The following is a 13,779-nucleotide window of genomic DNA, read 5'->3' as shown; positions in this document are numbered from 1 at the left end:
AACTCAAATTCGAGAAGATTTCTCAGATATTTATTGAAAATTAAGTATGTTTAATGTATTTTGAATCTTAATTATTTTGCAATATGTTTTGGTATATAAACACCATCCCTTTGCATACTTGGAATAATACTTGCGTTTTAACGAAATAATGACAAAAAATACATCTTTTTAAATTAATCTGTCCACATTTATTTGAATTGTATTCCAGGGGACCTCAGACTCAACTGTAAATATACGGTCAAGTAAGTGTCAACTTTTATCCTTCTTCCGACATAAAATTCGACATTTTGTCGTCAAATTCCGATAGTTTGTAATGCCTAGATTAAAAGCAGTGTTGCTTTTTAATCTAAGCATACACAAAGGTCACAAGAAGGTTAAACTTCTCCTCTTATTTCTTCACCTCTGATTAACTTTTATGAACATTTTACATACATATTCTTTTGTTTTAAAAAATATTCAGTGCACACAAGCTTATTACATTTTCATAATGAATTTAATGTATAAAGTATAAAAAGTTCGCAGGTAGGTAACACCGTTTTTTTTGTGTATTCGGAACACAAATATAACTCAAAATTGATTCAATATAACATTGAGAATGAGAAAATTCAAGAACCTTCGCTTGTAATCTTAATTGAGACATTTAAAAAAATTAAAAAGTACCATCTGTGTAGTTTATTCTTTCAGAAAAAGACAGTAAACAATATTTTTTCTGAAAATATATATTTTTGATTACCAAAATAATTAATTTTTCAATAAAAATTCAAAGATATCAAATTTTTCAAGCTTAACAATGGCGTACATTTGAAGGATTTCAAGAGATATGTAATGTAAAAAAATTATTGTCGGGAAATTATTACTAAATGATAAAAATGAGGCAAAAATCTTAAGTTAAAAATACACTACTTGCTGATTCAATTTTAATATGCATGGACTTAAAATCTTTTATTATATTTATGAAAGGGGATTTCATAAGCATTTTAGAATGCTTTGAAATTATAGTTAATTGGAAAATAAATATTTTAAATACACTTGACCCTTACCATATGTTATTTTCGAATTTCATTGTAACGTTACAATGAACTCTTAAAATAAAGATACTGATTTATTTTGCATAAAGGTTGAACATTTTTGTCCAAATGTAAATATATTCTGGACTGGAAAGAATTTTTATGTATACATGTAATTGTGTCTGTCTCGTTTTTCTCTTTTTCAAAAAAAATATATTCACTAATGTTAATAAGTTGTGAGTTATTAAAAACCATGACAAATAAAACTTGTATCAAGCATCAAGGTTTTCAAATCATCAAATGACCCGTTACGCAAGGCATCATAGATGTAGTGTCTAAAATAGCGTAAAGACAGGTTAGAAAACAATCCAGTATCATTATGATGCCAATTAATGAATCGTGATATATATACAAATCACGATGTAAAATTCCTTATAAATCAGTTAAGGATTGTAATCTACAGCATTTCTCTAATTTGATGGCTTGTTTATTCTTCACACTTTTGTTTTCAATGGTGGCGTTTTTCCAGTTGAAACGTTTACTATTTACATAGTTAAATCCTATAGTTCCCAAGTGTTAATGTCTTCTATATAGACGTGTGAGTTTCATTACGTTTATTCCTTCAGGGGGCCGATGGAATCGATGCTATTTATGATTACCTACAATTGCTTTAAAAGCTTGTAACATTTCTAAATGGGATATGGTAGATTTTTCAATGGCATTGATTTGAACTCATCCCACACAATACTGCAAAAGTATAACGGCTTGTATCTAACAGGTTAATCCTTGACAATCACATATTTTCAATTAGCCATGTTCCTTCGAACTTAGATGTCATCAAATTTGGGCATGCTTATTTCTTCTTTTTCAAAGACACATTAAAAGGCGTCTTTAATATTGGAACATTTGGTCTTGTATAATGATGAACAAATCACTGTTTTTTTTTAAATTAAATTGAACAAGAAAATTGCAATTGTCAAATCCCCTATATTGGGTAAAACAACTAATTTACTAAGAATATTCGTATTTATAAAAAAAAGGATACACTGTTTTCTTAATTATATTTAATCTAATCATTTTATTTTAATTTATCTAATTTCCATTCGATCAATTAAAAGATTTACCAAAGTCCTTTAATTGCGTAGATAGAATTTGGACACTGTTTAAAAATTATCCACACAAAAAGTTACAATTATATGTATTTATGTAAGTACACCAAAAAGCAAAACAATAAACCACTATATATAGTGAAAAATAGTTACTTACTAGTAAAAAATACGTAATACCAGATCGTACATCCATAACGAAAAAATAACAAATTTAAGACACACTATTCCATTTGTCTAGGTAGGTTCCAACACTTGACGCAGGTATTGCACGGTAGCCAATCAAAATGCTTTTGAAATCGATGTTTGGTTCATTTTGCACTGGAGTTGTCTGTTGTATACTCTACGAGAAGGTCTTCCTTCGCACACGTCCACAGTCGGTAAAATTACATTTACATTTCCTAATAAGCATGGATATCTGCCTTTATTTGCTCTAGAAATTGATATTTTCTAATTATATCGATTGTCAGTATTTGTTTCATATGCAAATTAACGTATTTCCATAATGCTTAGAGAAAAGTGTATTTTTTTCTAAAACATCGACAGAGAACTATACTGGCCGACCTTTTGAAAACAAATAAAGTTCTATATTTGCAGATATGTTTTTAAATTTACTTTATATAGATTCTATTTGGTTGATATTCAGATTCTACGAGCTGACTTTACATTTAAATAATGTCGTCATTATTTTTTTTCAACCAATGTTCAGAATAAATCAATTTTCAAGGTGATTGCTTTCAGGTTGAAAATATTACAGAATAATGTTTAGGATTCGGTGATCCATAGGCTCAAATGTTTATAAAGTCTTTTTCGGTGGTCGTTTTCCTTTAACTCGATGTTTCTTTTGGTATTGGCTAATGTACACCATAGCCCTTGAAAAATATTTTTTTGCCAAGACTTTCCTTTAACTCGATGTTTCTTTTGGTATTGGCTAATGTGCACCATAGCCCTTGAAAAATATTTTTTTTGCCAGGACTTTCCTCATATGTAAAACCAATATAAGATTTTATTAAGTATCTAAATATGTATACGTATAAAGTATAACATGAATTTTATTTTTTTATTTTTAATGACTAATCCGTCTACCTTCCATTCCATATAAATATATTTTCTAAGATAATTTAACAAATTTCAAAATTATTCCTTTTGTTAAGTTTGAATTTGTTGGGGAATAAAATAAAATCTTCATTTCTTAAAAAAAAAATAATTCTTTGTTTTGCTACAAATGACTGAAAGTTGCATTGTGGAAAATTCTTTCAAATGTGTTAATTTCATATTTTTACGCATTGTTTAATTTTGAGAAGATATTGTATAAATTGAGGAATTATAAACGTTTGCAAATAGAAAATTGACTTTCTTAAGGGCTTAAGCAATGAACGTTATTATATAAGGTTAGTTTCACATTACAAAAATTATATAATAAGATTAAATAAGAAATTGATTCTATTTGCCTGTACTGATATATTTCTTCCTTACATGTAAGATACCATGCAGACTGAATAATTCCATTGTATTTTATAACAACATCAATTATTTCACTATTGAATATCGCGTCGATCAAACATTTTAAGGACATTTCCATCTCTCTTTGGATTGAATTTTCCAATAATATTTGGTGTTAGGTAGACAGGACTGTAAGAGAAATATACTAATATTCAGGCTTATTTGGAATGGGCAATTAATTCTTTTCTTTGCTTTTTTTTTGGGGGGGGGGGTTATGAGGAAAGAGTCAAGCAAATATCTTCATCCCTCATTCTTCGACACCAATTATTTTACATACTGATTCTTTGTCAGATTGTCCTGTTTATCTGATCATAAAACAAACGTTGTGGGGAAGAAAGCTATCAAAGACATAATATTACGATACAAAGGAGCATGTTCTACGAACGAACAATTTCTAGAACGAGGAATGCTATTGACATTTAAGTTTATGAAACAAGAATTTGCACAGTTACGTTAAAAGTTAACATTTTTCAAGTTTATTGAACACAATGGCCTTGTAAACAAATACAATCTGTCGATAAGTCGAATGATGACTGCCGTTTTCATAAAACAAGAGGCCCACGGGCCTTATAGGTCACCTGAGTATTGTGTAACAACTTTCAAACAATTAAATTTGGTTCGTGATTTAAACCAGAGGCCATGAAATTCACAATTTACAATTTTGAAAGAGGCACCATTGCTTATCATAATTATTAACTTAGCATGCTTACTCAAATTACTTAATACCCAGAGGTAGATCAGAGTAACAAAGAGAAAATGCACTTCCACTTTATACCCAGTTGTGCACCTCACCCTAAAGGAACCACTGACCCATGGGCCACATACATGTTTTTCAAAATTTTGCAAATTTTATCATAAAATAGTTGATTAATACCAAAGAGCAGATTTCAAAGCATTAATTTATTTTCAGACTATGTAACCCCCCTCCCCCTCTGACCCTGGGGGCATAAAAAAACCAGTTTGCTAGATGCACCTTTCTTCATCATAAATATATATATACTTGGATCATTGGCATAAAACCCAGAAGCAAAGGAAAATATTTTAAAAGAATTAATGTATTTTTACTATATAATCAATAGAGCCCCGCAAACACACAAAATCAAAATACTAATAACACCAGAACCCCTAACCCTGGAACCATAGAATTCACAATTTTGTAGGAGGCACTCTTGCTTATCATAACTATGTACTTAGTTAGTTTATTTAATACACAGAAGCAGAGAAGAAGATTTTCAAGGAATAAATGCATTTTCACTATATAATCAATATAGCCCCGCCCTAACACCAGAACCCCTGACCCTGGGGCCATAAAATTCATAATTTTGTAGGAGGCACTCTTGCTCATCATAACTATGTACTTAGTTAGTTTATTTGATACCCAGGAGCAGAGAAGAAGATTTTCAAAGAAATAATGCATTTTCACTATATAATCTATAGAGCCCTGCCCTAACACCAGAACCCCTGACCCTGGGGCCATAAAATTCACAAATTTGGAAGAGGCACTTATGCTTATCATAACTATGTGCTTAGTTACTATATTTAATACCCAGGAGCAGTGTTGAAGTTTTTAAATTAATTAATGCATTTTCACTATATAATCTATAGAGCCCCGCCCTAGCACTAGAACCCCTGACCCTGGGGCCATGAATTTCACAATTTTGGTAGAGGACTCAATGCTCATTACATTCATGCCAACAGTTTGCCTGCTTGATGTCCATGAGTAAAGAAGAAGATTTTTAAAGATTGCAATAATTTTAGTGGTTTTGGCCCCACCCCTCAGGCCCCAGGGGGGCGGGGACCATGAAATTCATAATTTTTGTTCCCCTCCACCCATAGATGCTGTATACCAAATTTGGTTGAAATTGGTTCAGTGGTTTCAGAGAAGAAGCTGAAAATGTTCAAATGTTAACACACGACGCACGACACACAACGCACGACACACGACTGCACGACGACGGACGAAAACGGATAGCAATAGGTCACCTGAGTTACTCAGGTGACCTAAAAATGTTAAGGAATTACTTTCACGGTGAATTTTTAGCTGATTTTTCCATTTGCCCAATGATGCCAAGGAGTACACGGCAAGTATAACCGGTCGAGGGCTATGTTTACTTTCGCAAGTTGCATTTGATCCACCCTCTTGTTTTCTAGAGGTCTGTGTTTGCTCTGCACCAAACTTGTATTGTCCCAGACTTTTGAACTTGATTACTGTTAGTTATTTTCATTACTGTTATTTAGCAATCATTTCCAGAAGGAAGATTTGTAATATGTCACTCTTCCATTTCGGGAAGATTTGCTTTACAGCAAATATTATTTTTTTCATACATAGCAAATCTTCCCTTTGGAATTTCTGTAAAAAAAAAACAAAAAAAACCCAAAAAACAACACATTATTCAAATGATTTTATACTAAAACCGTCGCATTCTTCGGCTTTCTTAACTGGTGAGCCTTCCTATTAACAATTATTTTCCGTGGCTGCTTTGAATCATTATGTTTTTACAAGACTCCATCCAGTTGAAACCCTTTAGAAGCCTTTACGTTTTCTGTCTGCATGTCTATCTGTCAAGTTAGGCCTACTAGATTTTTCCCAAAGGCTTTACAGATATTAACTTTTTTGCTGTTGTTACACGTCAAATTTGCGCATCGTTCCACATTGATGATACTTTACGACTTTTTTCATTTGCAACCATTGTCTACTGATGTTAAATAACTTTTTGACGTAATTTTCAAAAGGACACACATTAAACATGCCGGTAGCAACTAGGATTACATTTGAAATGCTCTCTCAGAGTGCTCATTGAATTTGTTTTTACTCTCAGCTCGTGTCATCATGACAAAAGTTCATGAAATCATAAGTTGGATTTATAATTGGTTTAAAGTATATTTTCACATTTTTGCATAAATGACTAACAGAGCACAATCATGAAGCTAAGAACAAACATAGATTTTTGATTTCAGCTTTTGGCAATTGCAAAAATATAATAGTGTTTACAGGTCATTACTCTTTTTCTCTTGTATTGAGATGTGTCTTTAATGATGATGTATAGGGGAAAACAACATGATTTGACAATTAGGTGACAATTATCACCCCCGACAAACACACAAAATCAAAATACTACACCACAACAACCAATAGTGAGGGCTATTGAACATGTATTGCCTAGCTATAAAGTTAATGCAATAATTGGTGGCCAATTTTTTTCCTGGCTTAAATTGATTATTTTACGCCAAATGCATTTTGTTGAACCTTTGTTGGCATTTCATTTGGCAAGTTATCACCCAAAATCTGACGGAAGAATATCATCAAACATTCCTTTTCGGATTAACGGTGTACTTAGGTTGGGGTTTTGGGAATCGCAATCAGCTGAGATTTATTGATGAGTGTCCTTTGTCCTGTGATGATAATATGGGATGATTTGATTTTAATGTTCAGAAAACTACCTGGAAATCAATTATCCAGGTGATTTTGTGTCGTCTAGGAAAATTTTTATGACAGGATCGAACACATTCGGCATTCCGTAGCAATACACCCAGTGAATATAGAATATTCTATACCATAAACGCAAATTTCTAATTTATATTTCTACATAACAATAGTTAACGTTGTCAGAAGCTAATTTTACATCAAGGGAATTAATTGATTTTCGAACACTGTATCAAAGACCCCTTGAACTCTCGTGTAAAGGACGATGACAACGTGTTTCATTGAAAAAATAATTAAATTTCCCCATAAACTATATAAAAGTGAAGAGATTTTTTCTCCCATAAAGCTCACTGCAGGTCACAAAATTTGCAAAATCATTGTTAATTTGTCAATATTTAAATTGAAAAGTATAAGTATACTGGAAGAACTTATTCAAATTCCTCTCTATGTAAAATCAATTCAGATGTGACATCAAGTCTAATTTTAAGAATGCAACGACAGCCTGAAAATATGAACGAATTTGCAAAATCATCTAATAAAAATCAAGGTCAAAAACCATATAAGTGAAAATTTTTAGCGAGAGGCAGATTTAGCTAGAACTCCTTAAAAATTGGTATTTTATTCTTAGGAGAAGTAATTTTAGCGATATTCAAGAACTTTTGGACAATTTGAAATCACAAGATTTTACCAAAATCAACAGCTTAAAAACTAACGACTTTTCAACTTTATACATAACCATTCCCCACGATAAATTAAAATCCAGGCTTTTTGATTTCATTGACAGCTGCTTCTTCAATAAAAATGGAACTCGTTAATTTGCTTACCTGGTCATTGGGTCATTTGCAAAATTATTTTGTATAATAAGATTCTGATTGCACACACAAGTACTCTGAAGTTGACGTCAAGAAGATGCTTGAGATTCTGATTGACAATATCTATGTGGGTTTTGGAGACCAGGTCTACCAACAATCTACTGGAATTCCCATGGGAACCAATTGCGCTCCGTTATTAGCAGATCTATTTTTGTATTCATATGAAGCAAAATTTATGCAAAATCTTATGCGTGAATAGAAGAAAACACTTGCTGTGGCCTTCAACTCGAACTTCAGATATATCGACGACGTATTGTACATGACAAGGAACACACGGCGGGTGTGACCGGTCGGTGCTCACTCCTCCACGGCAGGGATGCTCACTCCTCCACGGCACCTGATCCCACCTCTGATGTTTCGGAGGTCCGCGTTTGCTCTGCTCCTATTTAGTATTGTTTTATGGACTTTGATATTGAATACTATTCGTTATCTCCATATCCTTTATCAAAGAAGCTATTATAAATAAAACGCGTCAGTTTCTACCGCAACACAGACCTCAGTCTATACGGATTCAGCCGAAGGACCAAATTGAATATCCACGTCCCACAGAGGGATTAGACAGTAGACTCTAGAGCAGACGTTCTATCACTGCGCCACGCAAGTGACTTCAAATTAATTATTATCTTGTAAACGGACATTCTGGTAATTTAAAACTGCAGTCATTGTTAGTCCCAAGCGATGAAAGGTAAAGGGGACTAAATAAATTGTATGGGTCCCCCCCCCCATCACCGCCTGTATCTGACTGCATGTCTGTCTGTGAATTTGATCTATACATAGTTTTCCTTTATGCTTGCAAAGCTAAATTTTGGATTTGGAGTCGTCTAACTTTATGAGGTGCAAATGAGGTACGTCAGCAAATACAGTTTGTCATTGAGTCTAATGCTGACTAACGTTTTTCATACTAACTGTTAGTCCATTATTTATACACTGGATTGACGACTGTTTTTTCCGTTGTTTCCCGATCGTGACAAGAAGCACACGGCGGATGTGGCCAGTCGGCGGGGGTGCTCGCTCCTCCGTGGCCCTGTTCCCGCCTCCGGTGTTTTGGGGGTCCGTGTTTGCTCTGCTCCTGTTTTGTATTGTTTTATGGACTTTTGATCTTAAATACCGTTCGTCATCTCTGTATGTTTCATAAAGCTCTATTTAAGCTCCACTTCGACAATCTTTAAGGGAATAATTGATTTTTTCAGTGGAACCCGACTACCCATGCCGTTTGGGAGTTTGGATTAAATTCTATTTTGATAAAATGGCTTAATCCATGTAGTACACCTTTTTAGTTAATTCTTGAACTTCTGTCTTGAAAACAAACCCTAGTTTTATCCCAAATATCATTAGACTACAAAGTATTATTTAACACTATTAACTGGAACCAAAATAAATGTGATGGACAAGTGCTTTTAAACTCCTCTTTCGATAAACACAGATCACATTCCCTTGGGCCTTTTTCAATGAACCGAGAAAACATAAACGCTTTGTTTTTCTATTTAGTCACAATTTATACCCCATTATTGTCAAGATAACTATTTTTTGTGATAGGCGATGCCTTTATCGGAAAACCATGAAAAATTGCACCTCAGGTCTTTAAAGACTTCTAAACTAATAAAGGGGTGGGTTCGTAGATAAATCATTAAGTACCGAAATCTGAAATGTACTGATCGAAAATAAAAATACCTTAATTGTGCCTAAAAATCGCTAAATTGCATTTATCATTGTCCGCTTGTTATGAGGTTTGATTATGACAAAAAGTTCCATGTACCAGTCTCGAGCATTTTCAAGGTAAATAAAGATTGATTTATTAGAAATCGAGATTTTTCATAAGAATTTATCGGTGTCGTGTAAAATCAGTCACAATAATTAAACAAAATCATTGTAAATGTCATTACTTTATCATTCTCTTTTATCTTCGCGATGTTATTCTTGAGAGATCCACTTCAAACTTCGATGCAAATGAAATTTAGGACCTGCTTCGAACCGTGCAATTTTAATTAATTATATTTCAAATATCAACAACACATTGTAGTTGCTATAATATTTTCGAAAGGTTACAATAGATAGGGTGTCTCTTGACTTACAAGAAGGAAATAGGTACAAATATTCATGCTGTTCATTAATCTAATTAGATTTTAATTTTTCATGAGTATAAAAGGAAAGAAATTGAAGGCAAAGAGATTGACCGATTGATTTTTCTATAATTAAGAAAGTTCTTTTGATTTGGCTTATATAGAATGTTCTGTTGTTGTTGGCTTTAGTAGAATGTTCTGTTAAATATCTTGCTTTAGTTGATTTATACCCTTTTCCCCCAGAAAACTGGCTCTATAGAGTAGGATCCCCCATCCTAGAAAATTAGCTGGAAAGCAGGATCTACTCCCTATACGTACGAAAAAATGGCTCTAAAGGAGGATTTCTCCTACGGATATCCCAAATTAGAATCAATTTTTCAAGGCAGATTCTACTCAACGCAATTAATTATATTTTGAGATTTTATTCCAATAAAATATTGTAGCTTTAAATACATATATGTATTAGTAGGAAGGAAGACAACACATTGTTACCAGTGTTCCGTCTTCAAAATGGCGCACAGTTACATTTATGAAGTATGAAATGGAATATTTTTTATTTTTTTTCTTCTATAACAATAAAATCTTATTCTTTTCATCTAGTCAAACTGGATCTGAAATGCTACAATGTAAATGGTTGGCATTTAAAAAAAATTGTATTTATTGGATTTTATTTGATATGGATATGGATCTTTTCTGTAATTATATTTCAAGCTACTTTTATATCATACTGATGTTATAGAGTCTTTCTGTTGCAATGAAACTAAAATTGGATAATTTATATCAAAAAATTGAATTTTGTAAAACATAAACAGAGTTTTTGCGCTCTCTTATTCAGTATTAAACTCCTGAAGTCGAGGTGACATACTAATGCTTCGGCTGGCAAATTATGCAGTGTTTATTGAATTTGGGGGGGGGGGGGGGGGGGGGGGGGGGCTTTTTTTTCTTTTGTCAGATTTTCGCTGGGAAAACCTACTACATCGTTCAGATTCTGGGGGTGGCTAGCTATGGGGGATCCTACTATTTGACTATTTTGAGAACTTTTTGACAGTTTTGTAAAGGAATATATAGAATAGAATCACCTCTGAACAATTATTTTCCCACTTCAATTTTGATCTATATAAAGGAAGAAGAGACGTGCAAAGTGCATATAGTTTCAAATGTGTAAGAGCCATATTCAGTTTGTGAGTTTCAATATTTCTCGGAAAATAGTAATGTTGAGTAGTTAAAGGGGTTTCTTGGTTTTGAGGGTCTTTGTGCCATGTTTTTGCAATTGAATTATGATCATTTTCCTCAACCTTTGAGCATACCAATATAATCTTGTTAAAAAAAAGGAACAAATACCCATTCATATGGCAAAACTGAAATATAAGACAAGTATTCAAAAAATGAATATTTTTTTTTCGTTTTGGTGTACATTTAATGGAAGATTCATTTCAATCTTTGAGAATATTGTGCGGAATTTTAAAGATTTTACCTAAAGTATACTTTAATGAAATATGTCACGAAAATTTGTCATAATTGAAATTTAATTTTTCACCGAATGTCACATGATTTTGCTCACCTTGAATTTGAGTTTTCACATCTAAATGTTATCACATTCAATTTCTTGATATTATGTTTTAAATACATCTTCACACTAAACGATTAAGGCAAGCAACAATGTTAAAAACTTTCTTATGATTTATTTCAAATATTTGCAGCATAATGTGTATACAGAAAATCTTATATCTATTATACATAGAGATTGACAAATATAACTGAAGCAATTCACACAATGCACAAAGTGAAAAACCCCATTTAACATTCATTCACTTCTAACAGATTTTCTGCTTTCAAGAAATGAGATCATCAAATGCCTATATCTATGAATAATAGGTTTATGTTTTCGCTACACATACAGGTTATAAATATTTAAAATATATCCACAAGATATAAAAGTAAAAACATGTCAAATATTATGTAAATACTACTGGAGAACTACATGACTAATTCAGAACTTCTGGTATTTCGTTCCTGATAATTTCATTATCAGATCTTGGTAGTAACGATGAAATGACGGAGGTGAGATTTAGTGGATTAACTTCCGGTGAGAAACGAACTACTGGTTTACCCTGTGGGTTGATGACGAACTGCTCGAAGTTCCATCTGATGTCACTGACACGGAGAGGTTTGTAAAACAGATCATCCTCAAATTCATCCGCTGTTGGACCGCAGTACTTCTGTAAATTTGAATGTCAAGCAATCGTATCAAAAAAAAAAAAAAAAAAAAGGAGAGGGCTACATTATTGCAGCTAGCAATCGTAATGTTATTGTGAAAACAAGCTTTTTCAATAGACCATTGTTTATTAGTTTTTATTTCACATGAACATATGGTGTATACAATTGCATATTTAATCTTGATAAACAATATGATGACATTGGTTTTGTTTTTGTTTAATAAAATATCGTTAAACTTTGTACATATACTTTTAATAAGTATACTTGCCTTTAAGTAAGTAAAAAGAGGGTGCTCATTCTCTCCGTTGACGTCCAGTTTGGCAAACATTTGAAAATTGGGAACGTATCCGTTTCCAGGGCGGACATACTTAATAGTATTTAAAATTTCTGTAGCAGTATCTCCCGGCTCTTGCTGAAAATAAACAAAATGGCTTCCCTGTTATATCATAACTGAATATTTCTACCCTTCTATCAGGCAAGATTCTATTTAACACATTGTATTATACATGCAAATGTCTTGTAAGGTAATAAAAAATCTATAAGACTTAAATCAACTTACCAAATTAAACTGATCGCATGGAAAGCCTAGAACTTCGAACTGTTTTCCTGCAAATGTCTTTTTAAGTGCATTGAAACCCATATAGTGCATGGGGGTTAAACCTCAGAAGGAGGCAAGATTTGTGATGACCAAAACTTTGCCACGGTACTCCGACAAAGAAATGTTCCTGCTCTGATAAATATCGGGAGCCATGAAATTGTAGACCGACTCGGGAGAAGATGCTGGCTGTAGACATTCTACCTCTTTTCCCTGGGCGTGGCAGACGACACCCAGCAATGCCAAAATGGCGAGGGAGTGTCGACACCCCGCCATCTTCAGCATTATTGAAGAAATTATCTTAAGTTAACGATTTATGATAACAGTGACTTTGCTCCCGACATACTAATCATATGAGGTATTGATATCACGAGACTCCATAATTATCTCAGTTTAGTGATATGGCCTTAATTTGGAACATTTCTGACATTTTATGATTATAGTTCATATATCTTTTAAATTTGACCTTCTCAAGAAAATCCCTACTCATATTAATACATGTTAAGACTCCATGTACTGGTATAAAACTATTACATGTTGATAAACAGATTTCAATGTTTATCTTTGAAGACTTTAACGTCAGATGACTATTGCTCGATATCTGTTTTAAATCCATTGTTAGTGAAGAACAATTTAATTTAAACTGTTTTCTAAATGAATAAAGACACCCAAAAAACTATTGTATTGTATTGGCATGCTATTGATTATTTGATAGGATTCTAATAAGATTGAATTTTTAAAAAAAAATTATAAATACTGCTTGCAGTTGAGGGTAACATCGAAAATTTTCACCCCATGAAAACCATTGTCAACCTTAGCGCATCCTCAACTATATGAGTTTTTATTATTGTATTAAACTGAATGTTTTATGCAGATAGATATTTACATAATACTTTCTTTACAATTTATTCTATACAATTTACTATTGTTGACGCTGCAGTTCTGCAGTGAGTGTCACGTGTTATCATTCTAAGGTAATTTGAACACAAATATTT

At 32.7% G+C, this 13,779-nt stretch overlaps 2 protein-coding genes across 2 annotated transcripts in view; both read right to left on the bottom strand.

Annotated features, from left to right (window-relative positions):
- Positions 1-13,779, bottom strand: part of LOC134273909 (tRNA wybutosine-synthesizing protein 3 homolog) — a 36,228-nt gene that overhangs the window by 10,663 nt on the left and 11,786 nt on the right. The gene's annotated exons all lie outside the window — the stretch shown is intronic.
- Positions 11,693-13,314, bottom strand: LOC134273220 (glutathione peroxidase-like). The gene is made up of 3 exons (XM_062755414.1): positions 12,749-13,314; positions 12,458-12,601; positions 11,693-12,191 (listed from the first exon to the last, which is right to left on the bottom strand). Exons 1-3 carry the CDS (start codon positions 13,067-13,069, stop codon positions 11,958-11,960), a joined length of 699 nt encoding a protein of 232 aa, XP_062611398.1. The 5' UTR covers positions 13,070-13,314; the 3' UTR covers positions 11,693-11,957.

Source organism: Saccostrea cucullata, unplaced genomic scaffold, assembly GCF_032062105.1.
Source record: "Saccostrea cucullata isolate Sc308-1 unplaced genomic scaffold, CSIRO_AGI_Scuc_v1 ctg31, whole genome shotgun sequence".
Taxonomy (NCBI): Eukaryota; Metazoa; Mollusca; class Bivalvia; order Ostreida; family Ostreidae; genus Saccostrea; species Saccostrea cuccullata.
The sequence above is the reverse complement of the archived record's forward strand: the minus strand, read 5'-3'. Positions and strand labels throughout refer to the sequence as shown.